Source organism: Dicentrarchus labrax, unplaced genomic scaffold (assembly GCF_905237075.1).
Source record: "Dicentrarchus labrax unplaced genomic scaffold, dlabrax2021, whole genome shotgun sequence".
NCBI lineage: Eukaryota > Metazoa > Chordata > Actinopteri > Moronidae > Dicentrarchus > Dicentrarchus labrax.
In genome coordinates, this window is record NW_026136703.1 from 16,287,153 (window position 1) to 16,309,146 (window position 21,994).

At 45.1% G+C, this 21,994-nt stretch overlaps 1 protein-coding gene across 8 annotated transcripts in view; it reads left to right on the plus strand.

The window, feature by feature from the left end:
- Positions 1–21,994, plus strand: part of meis2a (Meis homeobox 2a) — an 80,612-nt gene that overhangs the window by 15,927 nt on the left and 42,691 nt on the right. For 7 of the 8 annotated variants that reach the window (XM_051387314.1, XM_051387339.1, XM_051387347.1 and 4 more), the window contains exon 8: positions 18,148–18,293. In XM_051387314.1, the coding sequence (XP_051243274.1) occupies positions 18,148–18,293 (146 nt within the window). The remainder of the gene's footprint in view (positions 1–18,147; positions 18,294–21,994) is intronic. The other variant, XM_051387323.1, reaches the window with a different exon arrangement.

Sequence of the window (21,994 nt, forward strand, 5' to 3'; positions counted from 1 at the left end):
GAGCCCCGCCGCCTCATTTTTCACATTCTTGCAATTACGTTAACGCTTGAAGCGCTCGCTGACTCCCGACTCTGGCCCTTCCATTCTGACAGAGCCTTCCCTCCCCAACCTCTCCACCTTTCCCTCCTCTCCTCCACTCCACAACACGCATGAACTCGCCTCCTATCTCAATACATTTCCACATAAAATTTGTAGTCCACACTCTCAAGTCCACAGAGAAAATGTGAAATGTGTGCTTCACTTCAGTAATGGGGTCTTTAACAGCTTGGCCCCTGTTAAAAGGGGTGACGATGTGGATCAGTCGAGGAAGACAGAATAGATGGGAGAGAGAGAGAGAGAGAGAGAGAGAGAGAGAGAGAGAGAGAGAGAGAGAGAGAGAGAGAGGGAGAGAGAGAGAGAGAGGGAGAGAGAGGAGAAGAGTGCGCAAATCCCACAGTGCTTCTTGGTTTTAGCTGCCAAAAAAAACACAAACTTTCTTCCGCCATCTTCCATCTTGAAAGGTGTGTTGTACTTGTCCCTGTGGCTTGAAAAACATTTACCTCGAAAACTGATCCAGAAGCATCCCTGTGTTGAATATGTGACTCCCCTCAATTTCCCCCAGAAGTGGTGAAGTGTTTCTGACAAGGACCAAGTTTTGAGGAGTAAAAAGTTTTTCCGCATTGGCCGATGTTAGGGGATGTACAGTAGAATAAAGTTCAGTTTTTCTCACATATCGTTTTTTCAAAAAGTACTGTCTGTACCATACATACATAGGACGCTGAGAGCAAAATTCACTTCCTCAATCTCCGGTTTGTGTCTCAGCATTGAGCATTGCTCTGAACCTGTGCCAAAAAACAATTTAACAAGTGCGCAAATATGTATTGCCCCTCTTGTGGAATAATTTATTGTCAAGCAGTAAACCAAGGTGAAGCATGCTCATAGCTGTCAGTAAATATTGCCAGTTAAGGTTCTGACACAGACTGAAAGAGGTTTTCTGTACAATACTCAGATCTTCAACCTCTCTCCCCCCTCGTTCTTAACAGACTTTTTTTTAAAGTTTTCTCAGAATTTCGCTCCAAAAAAAGAAAATATGAATTATCACCCTCAGGGCAAATTCTTCCCTCTCACTTACTGACTCTTAGAGAGTGACTCCCTATGTTCTGGCTAGATAAACAAATATCAGCAGTTAAGGGGAGATGGTTCAGAACTTAACACACAATAACTTCATTGGCCCCTGCTTGCACATCATTTTGATTAACAGTCCTTTGGAAGTCCTCCAAGCTTATCTAGAAACATCGGAGACATCAGTTGCAGGGAGTTAAACTTGATGAATGTGCGTGCCTTAAGATAGCACTCGTTTCCAAGCCGCTGTCCGTAATATGTTAAACACCCAAGGTGTGATGGAGCAGCGTGATGAAATACTCTGCACATTTGCCCACACCAAACAAAGTAGAGTCAAATGCACTCAGTCATGAACTGTAAATCCCCAACACTGAATCAGCACGGTAGGTAACGTTTTTCCCCTCTTGCTGTACATGCGTGCATCTGACTGCGTGTGCATGCCTCAGCTCCAGTCCACACTTGTAATTATTAGCTATGCATGAAGACCAAATCCACGTTGACATCTTGAGTGGTGAGCAAAGGGGCTTTCTGTACAATTCCCTGATTCTACGGTAGATGGAAAAGGCTCAACAGAAGAGAGGAGAAAGCATTTTGTACATTTTCTCAGCAATTGAACAATCCCCATGCTCTGCGGATAGACAGACTCCCCAGAGAGACTGAGAGAGGCAGAAATGGAGAGAAAGGGAGGAAGAGAGGGAGAGCTTGAGTGTTCGGCTCCAAGGGAGCATGCTGCGCTTGATGGTATTGTGGTACATTTGTGTGTGTGCGTGTGTGTATGTGTGTATGCGTGGGGAGTGTGGTGAGCTCCCTTGGCCCTGGCCAGGGGCCCCACTCAGCAAGGTCTTTGTGGTTGAGCTCACTAGAGGGGGGTCATTCCTGGTGTGGACACGACTCCCTGTGTCCGCCCAGACAGTCCCAGCATGAACATGGCCTGTTGAATCTGGCATTTTCCGGACCTTTGGCTTTGCTTTTTTTTTTTTTTTTTTTTTTTACAGCTACACTTAGGGCTCAAGAAGACCCAAAAATGAGGGAGGAGAAAGAAAGAAAACAAAATGTAACCACAACAGAAAGAACAGCTGAGTCTGTGCTAAACGCAAGATGGAAGCCTTGTTGCGTTTTAGTAGCCTATACTCCGGCACTGGAGTGATCAGCGAGGTGTGTCCGTGTATATAAAATACACAGTGTGTGTGTATGTGTGGGCATGCATGTGCGTCTGTTAGCTGGTTCCCTCTAAGTGCCTGTTAGAGTTTAATTTAGTGTAGTAATTAAAGCTGAACACTGGCCCATAAACAACAGATAAACAATAAAGCAGACCCAAGCCCTGCTGTTTCATGGCTCTCACTCCCAGCTGTTGGAGCACTGATAATTTTTACACAGTGCCCCCACCTCACCACACCACAATGCTGAAGCAACAAGGGTTTGTATGTGTAAATGTGTGCTTGGGTATATTTTAGTGTGTGATGGCAGAGGCGGAACAAAAAAAAAGGCCAAAGAAACATAAACACACAGGATATGTCCACTTCCCTTCTCGAAAGAAAACAGAGAACCACAGTGAAGCAATCAGAAAGTGTAAGAGGAGTAGTCTGCCTCAGTAGCCACCTACTTACAAAGCCAACTCAATGGCAACAGCCATCACATAAACATTAAACCAAGTACAGCCTTGATGTGCATTCAACCTATAACTTCTTATCAGTGGCGGCAAACAGAGGTGAACTGCACTTAAACAGAAAACAAGCTAACAATGCTTAATGAGGATAACAGTGCCACCGTGTTTCTCAATAAGCTTCTGTGTACAATTCTAGCCTTGTCACTACATGTCAGCCCCATGTAAGTCAGGTGTCTGTTGTGAAAACAGTGCAGTATGTCTGTCTGATGGTTTGTTGGGAAGGGGCAGGGCCATTGTTGAAAGCTGAGAAGAGTTGCTGTGGAGGGGGAGAAAACACGGTACGGAGGGGATACTTTCATGATCCCATTAGCATAAGAGAGGCTAAATTATTCATGTGGAGTGCTTAATCTATGGGGAAAAGTATAGTTAATGCACATAGTTTTAAAATGGATCTCTCCCTGCCTCTGCTCTAACACCAGATTCTTGCTGGATTCAGCATTCGCGGGCATTTACGGGAACGGCTGTCACTCTCCCGCGCATACACACACATAGACATGGTATGTGTGGGCATATGTGCACTCTTGCTTCAGTGCTGGTGCACTTCAAGCTGTTTCAAGGGGCTCTGCTCTCAGGCTCATCCCCTCTCTCCCTCTCTCCATAAGTCCCTTTCTCATCCTCTCTCTCCCTCTCTTTCCATTTATTCCTCCACCTCTCTCTACCTCTCTTTCTCCCTCACCACCCCCCCTCCTTCTTTTACTGTCTCCCTCACACTCCTCTCCTCACTCACCCCTCTCTGTCTCGCTCTCAGTACCGCAGACTACCTGGCCCTCATCCAAAATGTGATTAAAGAGAATGATCAGCTCCCTCAGCTCCCTCCTTCCTTCCTCCCTTCCGCTCTCTCTCTTCCTTTTTTTATGTCTCTCTGTCTTACTTCTGACCCCGAGTTACGTTCCTAGAGTCTATAGATCATGAGAGAAAAAAACACATGAAAACAGCGAAAGCAAAGGAACTGTAAAAGGATGAGGACTGCCAGTAGAGTCGGCTCCACTTCCAGTAACGTAGTCCTCTACCCACAACACCACCACCACTCTATGTCCTTCCACACACACACACTGCAGCTCAAGCTTCCTCCTTTTTCCCGCTCTTCCTCTTATCGTCTCCTTCTCTCCACTCCTCTCTTTCTACCTCTCCCCACTGCCTCAGCTCTGGCAGGGGCCTGGTCCCTCTGGTCCATAATCATGAACAGGCCCCCGGCGCGACCCGGCCCTGCCCAGCCTGGCCTAGCTTGGCCAGGAACTGGGTCCTACACAGCAGGAAAAGCACATTAACTGGGTCAGCCTAATGTGCAAACTAATGTTTGGAGAACATAGGGAAAAAATTACCCAGATTATTCTGACAGCAGCTGAGGAGAATGTCTGTTTTGCGCCATTAAGGGAAGCTTGGGGCAGACATTTTTTCTTTCTTTTTTTTCCTCTTTCTGTCTTTCTTGGAGAAGGAGATGAAGGCCAGCATATCTGGGAATGAGATGATCATAATTAAGAAGCAGAAAGGAAAAGGTGTTGTAGGGAAGTAATCATGACTGAGCTACGGTAAAAGTAGGGGAGTGAAAAACTTTCGGGCCAAAAACAAAGACAGAGGGCAGTGCTGTTATATCAGTTCATTATACAGTGGGTTTACACACCCATGTTCAGTTGCTGATTACTCCAGTGCATGTGGTGATGATGAGAAGTGCACAGGGGTCTGATGTAATATGGCTAAAAGGGATTTGAGCGTGTGCCCCAAAGGGCATTTCCACGTCCATTAATGCTGTTGCCGCTGTATTTTCACAAGGATGACAGTGCTTTGACTCTTTAAAGGGAGAGTGTTTTCCCAGGAAATTTTCCGTCTTGTTTCAGCAGGCTAGCCTGAAGGGGGTCAGCCAAGAAGTCACCCTTAAGAGGTGATAATCCAATTGCTCTAGTCCTCACCAGATTTGTTTCCCCCTAGTCTGGCAGTGTGTTTGTGTGTGTGTTTACAGAGAGTGTAAGCATGCGTGTGTGAATGTAATAGACATAGAATGGGAGGCAGGGGCAGCAAGATGCCACCGGTTTCTTCTGTGTCCAACCCCGGGCCCCTTTCTAGATCAGAGAGAGGTTATGGAGGCCAAGTCTGTCAAAGGCACACCTGCAGGGAAACTCCAAAAACCCTGACTGCCAGCTTACACAGGCCCGTTTAAGGTGTGCTTATTTGGAGTTTAACCCTGACTTCAAATGTCCTTTCCCTCTCTCCCCTTTTGTGTTTGACCAATGGGCCTTGTGCTCTTTTACTTTCCTTCCTTTCTTCTGCCTCCCTTGGCTCTTTAATCTCTTCCACCACCCCCACCCTCCCAATTCTCCTCCCCCTAATATCCGAACCCCACATCACAGCAAAGGTCCCTCCCAAAAGACAGCAAGCGGTTGAGTAGAGTGGCTTAGCAAGGCCAGCTATAGCTTGTTCACTTGCTGTGTGGTTTTCTCTTGTGTAAACCAGGGTTTACACACTGAAGCATGTTTGGAACTGAGCAGTGCAGCTATACCCTACAGGTAGTGCTTTAACCATGCTGCCACCTTCCAAGAGAGTGGGAGGATGATAAAGGAAGTGTGTTACAATCCGAGTTCTTCCTCTCTGCTGCTGATTTTCACGCGCACATCTTTCACGTTTATGCAAAGCTTTTGAGGGCATTATGCAAGATAAGCTCATTTTCTAGTCTGATTCCCACTCTAGTACATGCTTTAATGACTCTTAAAGCCAAGGGCTGCTTTTTTAGGCATAATAGCAGTCCCGCGGTCTCCCAGTTTCCATGTAGCCAGAGTGCTTTTTCCACACCTGATCACTTTTGTTCACCCATTTTATGGCTATTGGGGAGCAGGCGGAGGTGAGCGATTTGACAGTGGTTAGTGCCATGAGCCCTAATGTTTATTGGAAGCAAGCGTCTAATAATTTTTGATTACCCCAGAGGAGGTATTAGCCATGTTAGTCAGCAAGGATAATTTCTTATTTACATGCCCCAAGCAGTGAACACTCTGAAGGAACACTGGGGCTAAATGCGCAACAAAACGAATCAAACATGCCAAACGAGATGCTCCATCCTGGCTGGCTGCAGGGCTGAAGCTGAGAAAACCTTCATTATGCATTTACCATAATTCATTTAGAGGGTTATCAATTTGCAGAATACAGAGGAGATGTTTGGAGGGGGAAGCAAGAACACCATATCAAACGAAGGAAGAGAAAAAGGAACAAGGGAAAGCGAGATGAAAAGGAGTAAGATATTCAAGGATAGCTCAGTGCCTGGATTTTCAAAATGTTGTTCCAATTACACACTTTTCCATGTTCTGAGGCAGAACTTGCATGTTAAATGCTGCAATCTCTTCCCTTTTACCACTGTCACGCTCCGCCCCCTAAAAAAGCAGAAGCTGATTTCCCTTTAATGAAATCCATTTGGCCCAGGAATTCTCTTCTACACAATTTTTGTTGAGATTGAGGCTACACAGTGATGTTCTAGCTCAAATATTGTCTTTCTGTTCATTTAGGGTTGCTCTTTGTTTGGCTTCTGCCCTGCTTACTCAAGGGTTTCTTGTATCTGTCTCTCAGCGGGGATTTCAGGACAGTTACTACATGTTTTCATTTTTCTCTCCTGGCAACACATACTGAGAGAAGAAAAAGACCTTTAAAAGCATCTTTCCCTCTGCCATCAGGCAAGGATGACTAAGGCCCCATTAGAACAATTGGAGGAAACTTAGGGAGACGGGGAGCGTTTAAAAGAATGAAAGCAGCCAGAAAACACCACTATCTTGTGATAACCACTGCTTTCTTTCATTATCTAAACACAAAAACCTCCACCCTGGAAAAATTGTACTCACTCTATAGCTTCATTCAAAATAAAACAATGAAAAGAGGGTGGTAGAAAAAGGAGAGACAAAAAAAAGAGAAAACATTTAACATTTTCCAAAGTGAGGGGGGAAAGCTGCATTGTTTAGTACGAATGCTTACTCCCAGGGATGTAGTCCTTAGACAACTGAGTGTCTGCAGGAGACATCTGTGAAGCCTGACCTTGTGACCCCGGAAAGAATGCTCTTAAGGTGGGGGAAAACTGCCTTTACCACTGCATCATGGCCTACAGGATAGCCCAGCAGCCGCACAACAAACACAACCACCACAACCACCACAGAAAAACACAACAAACCAACAGTCGATGAAAAAAGCGAGAATGAGGTGAAAAAAATGTGGAAAAGTGTGGAGAAAAAGCAGTAAAGATAGAGAAAAAGAGGGAGAGAAAGGCAGATAACGTACAGAAAACACAGACGGACTTGATCTGAATTGTGCCTCACAGACCTGGCTGTCTCTTACTCCTTTGGCCCCCCCATGAGATCATTTTCATCCTTTATGAGTCAAAAGGAAGCTCGGTTGAAAATGAAAGGTTACACAAGCCAGAGCCCAAGCCCTCGGAGTGGAGAGAGGAGAAGATCCCTGCTGCAAGGGCCCTGCTGCTATTCAAAGCACCTGCCATTGTGTGGGCGCCCATCCAGGCCTATTGTTGTGAAGAAATTAGTCGTGCTCCCTTTGGCTCCCTTCGGCTCCAGAGGCATGCGGCAGACCCCCTTGTTGTTTTGGGTTCAGATACGTGGTTGGATAGATGCGTGGCCCTGGCTACCATCACCACTGGCTGTGGCCCTTTGCCCTCCCTCCCAAAGCACAGTATCATTCTGTGTTTTTTTTTCTCATCCACTTCTCAAGAACACTTTCAGGCCAACATTCCTATAGTTTTCTCTCTCATTCTTTTGTACTCCTACTCTCCTTTCTCCTTTGGTGTATATGCTTATTGTTCGTTGGAGCACCCTCATTATACCCATGGTTATATTTTAAGGGCCTCTCTCTTTGATTTTGGTCTCGTGGGGAGTGAGTGGTGGGCTGGTGGGAGCTGTAGGGCTGGCCCAGCTCTCAGGGCTCCCCAGCCAGCGTCTCGGAGAGTGGGCTTGGGGGTATTGTTGGGCTGGGCACCGCTGCAGAAGCACTGGTGCTACTGCTAGTGCAGGGGGTGGATGTGAGGGGAAAATTGAAAAGTCAATAAGAAGGCCGCTCTAAAAAAAAGAAAAGAGAGGGTGAAACAAAAGGAGATGGAGAGCTTCAAAAAGCTGAGAGCTATAAAGCACTGCTAATTAATAGCATCAGAGGAAGACCCTTTTTTTCTTCCTTCTGGAACTTTAATGCTGCATATTAACTTGCAAGGCGAGGCGATTAAGAGCTCACATTGTGAGTCAGGTCCATCTCACTGCCAGACCAACCCACTGTTGCCATGTTATAAGAGTGAGGATTGGTAATGTCTAATTCAAAATGAAAAAACAAACAAAAGAAATGCCTTGAGTGGCCAGGAAAATAGAAACCACTGTATATTTTATATTTGATGCACGTCGTCATCATTTTTGAGGCTGTAGTCTGTGTAAATGAGATGGATATGATAATAGAAAACACCTCTAAATATGATGAAGTCCAATACAACACCAGCACAAAGTACAGCTACAGTACACAATGGAATTGAATTTAACCACAAATAAGTCAACTAGTATTCAAAAACTGGACTTTTTAAGTAATTAAATATTTATTGCAAGGCTATTGTTTTCTGCCCTTATTCCAGAAATAGATTGTTGTGTGTTCTTACTAACCCTTTTCGTGCAGTTAATCAAAAGGTAAGGCTCAGGAACGTGACAAAGTACAAATTTTGGTGGCCAGTGAGGCATAGTGCCAGTAATTTAAACTAAGACTTTGCAATTTGTATTTTTCACTGCAGTAATAAGCTCTTCTCTTACTATTCCTGCCATAGCAATTTCCACTGCCAACAGCTGTCAAGCCCCTAAAATCAAAATTAGTGCCATGGAATTGGGCCTTAATGAAATGACCTGCTGGATTTACCTCAAGGAGGAGGGCGGACAGTCAATACTAGCCACGTCAAAACCCACTCTCTGCATGTAGCAGCCCCATTAACGAAAGGAAATAGTCTCAAGTAAATGTATTAAGCACTACTTCCACTTTCTAATTATATTTTTCCCGTCTCCCTTCATAATTCATTCACTCTTTCATTAGTTCTTAATATTGAAAAATGCTTTTAACTGGCTCTTCTGGCCTCATGGGGTCACCAATTATTTGTCACTATGTATTACAAGAGTGTCAGAGGAGTCAGTGTTGTATATTGGGGATAAAATTAGTGTCCCGCCACAGCTAGGGCCATGGAAATATATTTCCTGATGTGTTAGGAAAATTTTTATTGCAGAAATACAACATTATTTCCATAATGTCATGCAGAATAATGTAGCATTAAGGGTTATTCGATGGAATCCAGAAGTGTGGGCTGCCCCACCTCTGCTTCCTATAGAAAGAGGTGAATGTGTGCCAAGGCCCTGTGGAGGACACTGGGCCCTGGTTATTGACTTGTAAAGGAGCCGGTAGGTGAGGGGTCTTGACAAGACATGAGCGGCTGACTCTCTTGTAAAGCTGTATCTGATTTCTCTGCTAGTTGGCTCCCCAGAGAGACCTGCTCTACCCTCTGTTGATCAGACTCTCACTCACAGCTGTATAGAAAAATGCAGCGATAAAAAGAATGAAAGAATAGTTTTGTGAAAGAAGACGCTCTTGTTCTGTATGCCATGATTCCCTGTTAGGGTGAGGATGAGAGCGAGGGAGGAGGGAGAAGGGAGAAGGAAGCGAAGGAATCCACTCCTAGGTGAAAAGGCTTTATCTAAGAGTACATGTTTTGGTGAGTTGTGTAACATGGACTCGTCAGAAAGGGCGTTTGCGTTTGTGTAGGTGTGATAGTATAAAAATAACAGAGAATTGCATCAGCAAGAGGGCAGACAAAGCAAGTATCAACTAAACAAGAGCCTCACTCCTCTCTGATCTGACTAATTTATGAGGGTAAACTGCGCTGACAGGGGAGAGAGAGAGAGAGAGAGAGAGAGAGAGAGAGAGAGAGAGAGATGCAGGTGGAGGGAGGAAGTTTTCATTGACTCTCCAGAGCAGGCCAAGCCAAAGCCCTGGAGGGATCTCTCTCAGTTTGAACTTTATCAGGGGCTACGCTTAATCAATACACTATCGGAAAAAGAATTAATTACTAAAGCAGAATAAAACAGCTGCATTTTAAACCAAGGATTCATCAATTCTGTAATCTCTTGGTTACAGCTCAGGTGTCAGGAGGATCATTTCAACTCCATGTAATGAGGAACTGTGGGAGTTTACCCCAACCCTTTGCCGTCCTCCTCCACCACTTCCCTGTTTCTGCGCCCCCCCCTTTTCAACCAACACCCAGTTCCTTTCCTATACCTCAATGTCAAGATATTTTCCTTCCCTTCATTTTCTTTTTCATCTACTTTCCTACCTTCTCAGCTGTTTGTCATCTACAAACAATATTCTCTCTTTTTTACACTTTCCCTCTTCCCTTTCCTCTTGCCCCATCCTTAATAGACCGACTGTATTCAACTCTCACCCCCCCATCCCGCTACATTCCCTTCCCACCAAATTCCTGTCTTTGCAGGGATGGGACGAGGGGTATTAAACTTGAAATCTCTGGTGCGAATGCTGACTGGAACGGGACATTCCCGCTGCTGCAGCCATCAAGCCGGACATTCCTCCACTCAGGCTGGGACACCGCTGGTGTTACGAAAGGGGGGGCAAAAGGGATGGGGGAGGTTGGTGTAGGGCGTAAAAAACAACCCAACATGTTCAAATAGTAAAAATAAATATATTTTTGTGTATAAAATCAGTGGAGCGTGACAATCAAAGGAGAAAATTGGTTGGAAGGAAATGAATTGCGTATGGTGAACACATTTGGATACTGGGGGACAGACAAGCCACATAGCAAGTATCCCTTGTGTCGAAATAACCTTGGCCGCGCTGTTGCCACGACCACTGCCATCCACCCTTCACAGCCCTTGACCCCAGCCCAAAGTCTGTAAACGGACTGTCCTTGACTCCCCATAATGGGGGATTTCAAGGCAGGTTGAGAAGGGGTTATGGGTGATGAATTGGGTTTTTAGTGAGCTCATTAGGAAGCCAAACAGAGTTTAGACTGGCGGAGCGGGGCAGCAGCGCAGTAATCAGTTCTGCTCGCTTTGTTCCCTGCCTCCAGGACATTTGTGTGAAAAAAAAAAAAAGAGAGCAAAAGGAAAAAAAAAAAACTTCATGGCATTTGGCTGATGAGAGGGCTGCTGAGCAGAGGCTACAATCTGATGGTTGACTTGTTGATTTATAAACCTTTTAATCCATATACTCATGCCAACCCTCCCCCCTAGCTCTATGTAAAAAAAAAACCCATCTCTGTTAAACTGTACTTTGATGCCACTGTCCGTCAGGTGTGGCAAAGATGTCTGCAATAAATCCAAGTCGTCCTCCTTCTTTCAGTATAAAAACAGTGTTTGTTTGTTTGGTTTTAAATTATAATTGAGGGTAGAGAGTCACTGCTGATGCTGTTATCAGACATTGCCTCAAACACTGAAAGCTGTTCTGAGTCACGAAACACACTGTTAAAACTGGCGAACTGCATACAGCAGCTCTTTCTGGTAGTTTAGGTAGAAGACTTTGATATACAATAGTTCCTAGTGGGGATTGTAAAGTAATTTCTTCACTAGCAGATCTAGCAGAGGATCCATATGATGCATTTGCGTGCTCCCCATCTCTTTGTTTTCTTTTGCTCTGCCTCGTCTCTCTCTGTTTTTTTCTTTCGCTTATAATCTTTCTAAAGTAGAGCAACTTAGTCATTTTTAGAGAGCAAAAAGTGTGGCAGCAGCTTGTTTTACTAATGATCGTGCTTGTTTCAGTTCAACATTGCCCCACTTGCTTTTGGGAAATACCTATTCTTTAAAATTTAATGCAGCATCAAACCATAGGATTTAGGAATGCTTCTCTGCGGGCACCCAGTCCTGTTTCTCTCTTGTAATAATTATAAATTATAGAGGGAGTAGCGTCAATATATGCAGTTTTAACAGCTAAGATCAAGAATAGCTCCATTGTACCATATTTGGTAAGGGAATAAAGAAAGACAAAGTCTGGGCAGGCAGAAGCAAGGATTGGACAGGTGCATTGGCAGGTTTGTACATTTGTTTATTAAGAAACAAGGGGTGAACAGAGATTACCTGTGAGACCAATTAGCTTTATTCGATTTGGAATCTAAGGGAAGAGCAGCAGCAGTGTTGGAGTGCAGGGGGAGCAGGGTGGAGTTGTCAGGGAGGCAGAGAGTGTGAAATGTCTGGTGGAGACCCAAAGCCCTTCATTAGCCACTGATCCCTGTCTGCTGAGTGAGGAGCAGTCATGGGCATCACAGCTCCCTTTTAGTTCCCCCAAAAAGAGTGGGGTGAGGGGGTGGAGGGTAGCTCCCCCATCCCCTGCAATTTAGCCCTTTGCCATTCATGCAAATTGGGTCCTGACATCTGCAACAGCCTGCCTCCTTTCTTTTATACATCTTTATTCCATCTCTTTTCTTTAGGTCTTTTTTCCTCCTCAAATAGAGCCCCCTTTAGATGGCAGAGTCTTGTCTCAGCTGACATACATCCTTTTATTCATGCTCCACATCTGTGTAAAAGTAGCACTTTTCTGTGTGTTCATATCCACATATATAAGTACAGAACTAGACCTCAGGAGGCATAAACAGGCATTTTGCAACCCTAAAAGTCCAAGTTTATGATGTAATAACAAAATTGTTGCTAGAGGTAGAAGGTTAATTGCACCAATAGTTAGTTCAGCATAAAGCCTTGGATAATGTGCATGCTTTGTGCACCAAGTGCTAAATTTTAGGTTCTTGGCAGATGATAATCTTATGAAAAGATCAAGCGAGTTCTAAGCAGTGACCCTGGAGAAAAGGCAGTAACCAGGCCCCCCCCCCTTCCTCCCTCTCCCTTCTGGACGAACTACTCTTCTTTGGCTCCAGGGGGAAGCTGAAAGGGGAAGGTGGCTTTGCTCCAGCCCTTATTTTGGGTTAAAAGGTAAAATAGCCTAACTGGCTGTTAAAAACAAGTTTTACCTCCAACCCTCCACCCTTACCCCTCCCCTGTCTTTTTTCTCTGCTCTCTCCACTTCAACCTCGCCCTCTATGGTAGGGATGTGCACAGTGGGGTCAACTCTGTGACTGTGAGAGGAGAGAGGCCTGGTGTCAGTAGAGAGGCGATAGTTATCTCCAGCATTCCAGGGATGACAGAGAGATATCTGCCTGATGGCAGGGTTAGGGGGCTTAGAGAAGGGGCGGAGAGAGGAGGGAGGAGAGGAGGTACAGGAGTTGTTGAGCAACTACCCCCCCCCCCTTCCTTCCCTCCCTGCCTTTCTTACTGCCTGACTGCCTCACTTCCCCACACGTAGAAAAAACCCATCTAATTAGAAGCTCTTATTCCACTTCATTTAAGGGAACACTTAATGATGTGTTTTTGGGGGGAGACAACTACAAATTACTTCTCATGCAAAAGGAACCACTCAGTCGTAGCACTCAGGATGCAGATACAGCTGTGTTTGAGATGGAGTTTTGTCCTCATTTCTCCGGGGTGTCATGGCTATTGGAGGAGAGAGGAAAATGTGGTAGTTTTCTCTCCTTCACCTTTAGCCAGTGTCCTGGTGGTAAGAGGTGGCAGTAAAAGAGGAGGCGGGTAGTGACATCTGAGTTTGGCAGGGAGACTTGCTGAAGGAGAGAGTTTGTTGTAATTGCTCTGACAGGTTTTAGGGCTGTTAATGACTCCGGCCTGAGCGCTACCAATTTGTCAGCATGCTTGCTGTTTACTAAGCTGTTGTTTTATGGTCCAGTGCAAGGGGCTGCTGCTTGTTTAAGCACAGATCAGGAAATAATCAGCGTAAAACACTGGCTGCAGTGGTGCAGCCACACTAAAACAGTTCTGTTTAGAGCCCTCATCTACTGTATGGATCTGAATGAGCGCAGTAAAACATATGGTGTGGTCACACAAAGACACACAAACACACTGATAGATTACTTTCTGTTAGAAATTGGACACTCAAGTGTATGTTTTATCATTAAAGGGATTACGTTCTACTCGTTAGCACTCGTCTGTGTTGTATGTTATGTGAGTGTGAAGCATATTGCTAGCATGCGGGTATAGCCAGAAGACCTGTAATCCCCAGTCAGCACAGAGCAACAGAGGGCCGCCATTCCACTAGTGTGAATAGAGCCGGTACGTGTTTGTGTATGTGTGTATGGGAGAGAGATTGTGTGTGCGTCAAGAGCATGTGGTCCCAGAGCCGGCAAAGACCCCTTCGTAAATCCAGAGTAAATAAAAGGGGTAACCAGACGGACAAAAGAGGAGCCCCCACTGCTTCTCTCATTCGCTGCCATTTGGGGGACTGAATGTGCTAAACGCCGCTTATGTTGGCTGAAAAGTTGAGGAGAAAAAGAGGGAAAAGGGAGGCTCTAAATCCCCCTCTTCTTTTCTCTTCATTCTCTGCGGCCAAGCCTGCAGGGCTAGAGGTGGTGTAATAGGAGGGTGTTGGAGGGAGGGTTGGAGGGCCCGGTCACTATGGTGTGCTAAGGTAGAGAAGGCCAAAGGAGCTCCTGGTACAACAAACCCCTTAGCTTCTGTTTTCTGTCTACTCCTTCTTCCTTCTAACTTTCCTCATGTGTTTCTCTCTTCTCCTCATTTGGGTGAGCTTGGGTGAACATGCCTGACTAGTTTGGGCTGACAGGGGGCTTGGGGGGTCTGTTGTAATTAGTCACTTTAACCACAGCTTCCATAAGCCACTGCCTCTACACTCTTGCTTCATTACCCTGAAACAAATGCCGGGGCCTCCCAGTGCAAAATCACTGCACAGCCTTTAGAATAATACACACACAACATCTAATTCTTGTCTAGAGGCTTTTCAGTAGGTGTATTAATAATAGTATAGGGACCAATATGTCTGGAGTGTTATTTGATAACTAACCATGACTGGGTTTGAATGTTTTCCAACTATTGACAAGTCATTATTCATTCATGCATGGGTATATCGGAATGGTAGAGCAGCAAAGGGAAGGCATTCTTGGTTTTCTATATGTGTTACTCACGGCTATATCCATAATGCTTCCAGGGCTGACTAGACCTTAGTGGCTCCCCGAGGAGCAGGGTGCCTCCTAGACATGAAGCATGATCTCCAGAGTCATTAGGACTCCCCTTACTCTCTGCGGAGACTGTAGGACACTTTGTGCTAAACCAGTTCTTTGTGCATGAAATCCTGAAGTGACCCTGAATGTGCCAACATTAGATAAGCAGAGTTGCAGTGTGTTTACAGTCCTCTCCCAACCCGTTAATGAGCTCAGCCCTGAGACCAATTTACTCACAGGGAGATATATCTGAATGCATTTTTAATAACCACCCACTGGTGATGAGAGAGGGAATGTATGTGAGCGTAATGTGCTCTTGGACTTGTGCTTGTTTGTTTGCTAGTGTTTTCATTCACTCTCTCACCCTCATTGCGTCTGGTCATTGTCTTCCATCATGCCTGATTAGACCGTCTTGCTTTCTATGCATATGAAAATATGCACAAACTTTTACTGCAAGCACTTTAAGTCAAGATATTGATAGAGTGGGTGAGGGAGAAGGAGAGAAGCAAAGAGTGAGGGAAGACAGAAAGAGAGTGGGGAGAGTGGGAGAGGGAGGGGGGGCTGTCTTTTTTCCGTCTCCAAGGGCGCTGCTTTTCCAAAAGTGCCTGGGGCTACACTCCAGCACCTCGGCTCCCCTAGGCCTTTCGGCTGCCTCCTAATAGCCAACCCCCATCTGTGTCACATGGCCAGATGATGGGACGCTTCCCCCTGCTCTGCCCTGCACTTTTTTTCCCTTTCCCCATTTTTTTTCAGAGTGCACATCCACACAGGTTAGAATGGCAGAGTTGCCAGGGAACAGTCAGAAGCCATTAGCGTTTGGGACAATTTGCCCTGCAGCGTTCCTTCTCTCGCTCATAAGAAAGGAGTGGGGGTGGATGCAAAGCACCAGCTCTCCTTTAGATGTAATGAGGTTGTGCAAGTTGGGTCTTCTTTATTCTTTTTCTACTCCTTCTTTTCTTCCTCCTGCTTCTCCTTCTTCCTCTTCTTTCTTTCTTTCTTTTCACCTTCTGTGTTGATTTTCCTTCATTCTATATTTAGATTAGACATATGTCTGCGTGTATATAGTAAGTCAAAAACAACTATTAATACTGTACACAAAATTCGATCTGATCTGTGTACACACGACAGTATCCATGTGCATGTGAGAGAAAGACAGAAGGAGAGAGGAGCCGAAAGCCTTGGAGTCTTGTTTCACCCTTGTGGGCTAGGGCAGGAGGCAGCGAGCATGCTGGGTAATGAAGTGACAGGTCAGTCTGTAAATACGCACGGGTTGCTCTGGCCCTGGCCAGGGGGGAGGCTATCGCATTGCAGTGAAAATGGAAACGTCAATAAAATTAATCTGCCAGCCTTTTGGCCACTGTGTGGTTCCATTGGATGAGCCTGACTGCTCACAGCAGGAGAGGGATTTGGAGACTAGCTCGAAAATCAACACAAAACCTAGCGGCACACAAACAAACAACCAAACTGTGTATCAACATTATTCAGTGAAGCTCAAAAGCAGAGAAACAAGAGGAGGGTGGTTAAAATTCACAGCTCAGTAGTTGTGTTTTTATTGAAGTTTGGAAGCAAACTGGGGGAGTTAGACTTGACTTCCGTCTGGGTCGCATTTCTCAGGAAACCCCTCACAGTCAGGGTAGGGCTATGGCCAGACCAAAGTTTATTGTTTTAGGCTTTCCTGAACAAGGATTCGTACTTAGCCTGGGATTTACGGCATTTGCCACTAATGAATGCCCATTCTACAATTACAACACCCCTAGTCTGTGTCCCGATTCCCATATGTCCTTCAGAAGGGCCGTTGCTTCTCCAACTTCACACAGGGAGCGCAAAGTCGGCACTTCTCTGTTTTCCTCTTTCGTGTGGCTCTGCACTAATGATGTGGAAGGAAAACACTGTGCTCTGAAAGAAAAGAAAGACAGAGAGAGAACAAAAAAGAGAGGGAAAAACAAGGGGGAGGAAAAAGGAAAAGAAAGTGGGGAAAGTAGTTAGAAGTGAGGGCCCCTGCTGTCCTTGTATTCTTCATTTATTTTGCATTTGATTACGCCACCAGTCGGATCCTTTTTCTTTCCCCCTTTTTAATGTTATTAGTTCAAATATTTATGCAAGATTAAGGCTTGTATAGGTGGTTGTGATTGATGCCTCCCCAAAAACAGGAGGACATGCGAGTCTGAATTTTGAGAACGTCAGGGTCCTTCTCTGCCTTAGTGGAGGAGTTTTTCAGATACATAATTTAGATGCCCTCAAGGAAGGCTTTCAAGGCATTTGTGCCCGGGGGCAAGAAAAAATAACTATGACTGTTAAAAGTAAATCATTTTTGCTAATGCACAATTAATGCCGGTGAAGAGGAACAAGAAAAAGGCAAGGGACAAAGATGGAAACTTCGATTTAAAGGAGAAATCGTGCCTCGGTATGTGCATGTTTTCCTCTTGAAATCAAACGCTGACGGACATTAATGCAGGCGAAGCCGCCGCTGGCCTGTCATGCTAATCTTGTGGCGGAATGGGGAGGGGTTGCTGCAAGGGAAGGGAAGGGAGTGGGAGAGGAGGACTAAGAGACTTGGGGTTTGGGGTGGGGTGGGCTTGGGGGTAGCAGACGAGTCCATTATGTGCATCAAAGTGCAACAATGAAACCACCCCCAAATCACATCCCTACTTTAATGCTCATGCGTCTCAACTGGATGCCGTGAACTGTCAACGCCTTTGAGTTTTGTTTGTATGTGAGAATGTGTATTTGAATGCACGAATGTCTGTGTATTACTGTATATGTCTGCATAACTCCTTCCTGTCCCCTTTGGCTCTCTTCAAAAGATGAAAAAAAAAATGCTCCACATTATGTCAAGCATGCAAATTTAATTGAATTAATGACATGAGTCCAAGCCTCTACTGTACGCGAAGGCTCCTTGTCCTTTTTTTTGTCATCTCGCTCCATTTTTTTCTTTCCTCCTCCTCCTACTGTAGAGCTGGAACGAGGAACCTAGTGCTTCAGTGTCCAACCATAACATTACAGTCATTAACCCCTATTCCCCTCTCCCATGCTCTGGGGTATAGAACAACTCTGCTAGGCCTCTGTGTAAACCCCTCACTCTCTGTACAGGCCTTCGTCTAAGGCCATCTAAATCCCCCAACCTCAATATCTTCGCTACACAACACTGGCTTTGCTGCAGCGATTCTCTAGGCCTCAGTGTAGTGCTTTTGAATTCTGTCTTAGGTATCTGTGGTATTTGTCCATTTATCCATCTTTCATGAACCTTAAACTCAGCTTTGACTGTCTGTACGTCTGATTCAGCTTTGAGAATTTTTAGATTTATTGTATTCTGAGTCAGTAGTGTGGTCTGGGATGTTATTTAACCCTGGGTTTGGTTTCCGTCCAGGAGATGGCTTAGACAACAGCGTTGCATCACCTGGCACAGGGGATGACGATGATCCAGACAAGGATAAGAAGAGGCAGAAAAAGCGTGGCATTTTCCCCAAGGTGGCCACTAACATCATGAGGGCGTGGCTGTTCCAGCATCTCACGGTAAGCGCAAGCATTACTTTATGGAGATACACTTGTATGAAAACAACCCAGGTAGAAAAACACACACACACTCACTCTCAAAAGAGACATTCTCAAGCCCACACACACGCACACACGCACACGCACACACACACACACACCTGTCACATAGTTGTTACTGGGGGAGTGAGTGACGGTAGTGCTGTGATGCTCACCTGTCAGCCACCTGTCAAAGGGACACAGTGACCAGGTCAATCTAATCAGTTTGGACTGTTTACCCTGCTCAGCACACTCTGAGTAAGAGGGAGATGGCTCAACAATCCATGACATTTACTCCTATATGAGATGCACTGTTTGGCCTGAAGAAGAATGTTTTTCTGGTGCAGATTAAGAGAAGCAGTGGTAGTTACAGGAGGATTGTGAGTCTAAAGTGTGTAAAGATTTAGGATGAGTATACAGATAACTTGTAAAATAATATTTTTTTTATTTTTACCTTAGCTCCTGTGTAGGTGTATAGATGGTTATGGGTGCAAATATATATCTGGCATGTCTTTGGAATGAGCACTGACTTAATCTATTGACCTCTTGATCAGTTTTACTTTTTCAAATTTGGTGGATTTGGTGATACTCTATCTAATGCTTGAGGCTGAGGTGATACATGCTAATTCTCCTCTACAGGAAATTGTTTGCCCAACAGTTCAGTCAGACAGCTCATTCACTTCACTAAGCACAGTGATGCTACATGGCTTGGATTAAATATTCAAATGCCACAGTCATTCAAACATACCTTGTAAAATGTTTAAATACTCGGCTGTTTTCTGCATGTGTCAGTCTGCTGTTCTGTCTGTCTATCTGTGTGTGTCAAGTATAAGGGGATGGACCACATGTCCCCTCACCCTCACTAATGTTAGGACATTATCAGAACATCAGGCTGTATTGATTTTGCAACGCAGGTCAGATTTCAGGAGGAGGTGGCCACACCACGACACATAAGCTGCTCTCTGAGCACGTGGCTCCCTGTCCCAGAGACGGAGGGACAATGTAGGGGGAAGGAAGTAAAAGAAGAGAGAGAGAAAGTAGAAGAGACTTAGTTTAAAGCTTCAGCCTTATGGATCATCCACACATCCTCCACCCCCACACTTTACCAGTGCCCTCTCCTTGCCCAAAGCCCCTGTACCCTGATTACCTAACCAAAAGCCCAAGTAATGTGTGGCCAGCAAATACGGCCTAATTGAAAGGGCTGTAAATCCATTACATATTGGTCAGGGATAATCAGGAGTGCTTTAATCACTTTTATCTATTCAGGAGCAGTGAAGCTGCAACAGCAAAGCCCTGAGCCTTGCAGGCCTTAGCGGCTCCACCACGCCAGTCTGCATGCTTATTATTCTCATCATTATCAAAATGACTTCACAGCTGTTCACAGCTCCATCGCTCCCTGACTGGAGACCTCTCACCAAACCATACAGACCAAGCTTCATTCAAAGGCTGAGGGCGGGGGGGGCTAAACTTTTTGTTTTAATTATTTGAGAGAAATTCTTTTTCAGCTTTAGGTCTTCGCCGCTCCCTGAGCTTGGAGTAGAATACCTTGTTTGTATATGAAGGGGAATAACAAAAAAGGCTAAATGATTTATTGAAGTTGTATTTACTGTATGTTTATATACGCATGCACAAAATACAGGAACAGACCTTATGTGATTTTAGACTAAAATTTCCTCATGATTTGGCATCTTTCCTGGTGAAAGCCTCACACAGCTTTAACACTCTTCTGCAAAAGATGCAAAGAGAAAGACAGAATGACGCATACAGAGCTTTTGGAAGAGTCGCAAGCAATTTTCTTTAGAATTGTTTTAAAATTGAATTGAAAGAGTGGAAAGGAAAGGAGGGGGAAAGCCCAATGTTGGGCACAGGCGTATTTTTCAGAGAGCTGGTTAATTCAGACAGAGCAGATCTTTCAAGGCCCTCTTTTTCTCTCTCCCTCTCTCCTTTATCACATCCCCTGCTTATAGATGTTCTCTCCAATCTTTATTTGTTTCTTTTGTGTAAAGCCCTGGCCAGTCTTGTACAAATAATAATCCCTCCCTTTTAACCTGCCTTCATTTCTCTACTGAGGAAGAGGACTAATTGAATTATCCCCCTTCTCTTCTCACCATCCAATTCTCCCACCCATAAACTCTCTCTCACACACACACATACACACACACTCACACCCATTAGCCATTCTCCTTTCTTTTAATTTGTTAAGCAAATGTATTTGCTATTGCGGGATGCGTTTGTGCAAGGGTGAATTCTTGGGGACTTTGGCCCCTGAATGGCCTATAGCGGCATTCTGCTATTCATGCATTCATTAACTGAGGGGTTAGGAGTGAAAGGAGCGGCCTTGTATTTTCTCAAACTGCGGGGCCAGCATGGAGCTCCTCTTCCATGAGCCACAGGGGTCTCTCTACATATGTTCTCAACATCCAGCCATTGTCACATCTTCTGAAAAGCTCAAAAGGACAGGACCCCCCTTCACACACAGAAAAACAACACAGGCCAATAGTAACAACTGTTGGCTTTTGGATTCAGTATAACAAAATTGCCCTCTCCCTCTCCCCTCCCACCCTCCCTTGCTTTACTCTGACCTCACACTCTCTTGGGAGAAATCACAAGATTGTTTTCTTCAGGACAGTCACATATAGAAAGTAACCTCATTTTCAACTCTTATTTACCATCAATCACAACATGCCAACATTCCAGCGGAGAGAAAATACAGTTTTTGTTTCATCATAAAGATCTCACAAAATATGCAGATTCCACAATTACTCTACGGAGAAGCTGTGATAACCCTGACCTCTTTTATGTTGTACCCGTATACACATGCACTAGAGAGCACGTGAGCTGGCAACGCTAAATGCCCCATATGTAATTGGCAAATGGCTGGACAGATCAGCTGGTGTTAGCTGGCAGAAGAGGGTCAGACTGTCTCTCCACTCCCTCCTTCTACCCTCCCTCCCTCTCTTTCTCTCTTTCTCTAATACCTCCCTCTCCCTCCCCATGAGTTTCTGGATATCTTCCAGCCACATTAGGGGAAGGAAAATCCCAGACTGTTGGTATAAGCTTTTCAATACTACAGGGAGATTATGTTATCAGAAAGGTAAACTTCACTGTTAGGGGTAAAGTGTTCTACTACACTTCAAAAGCATGGACTACAAAATCCAAGAAAGCAAGAGGGAGCGATGCAGAAGGATAGGTAGATAGAGGGAAACTAAGATAGAAGAAGAGAGGTGGAAAGAGAGGGTGGCAGACAGAGAAACAGAGTTTTCTCTTTTTGTTGCACAAGGTGATGCCCTTTTGTTTGGCAAAAGAAAACTCTAAAATCTACAATTAGCCCCTTGGCGCCCCTGGCCTTCCTTCCCTCTCACCCCCTGCTAGCCCTTGCTCACCCCTGTAAAGACAAGGGTCGGCCTCGCAATGAAAACAGGAAACACTCAAATCCAAAGATACCACTCTAGGCTCTGGCCTTGTCTTTTGACTAGTGTAAACCCTCAAACACCTATGAAAATAAATAAGGGACCTCAGGAGCAAACTAGCCCTGAGAGTTTGCACACGTGTGTATGTGTTAGCTAGAAAGGTGGGAGGGAGAGATTGAGTGAGAGAGGGAGAGTGGTCAGTCAGATGAGTAAGGAGGTAGCCCTCTCAAGCATCAAGCGTCTCAGGTTTTGTGCTGGGCCACCCTTTGGCCT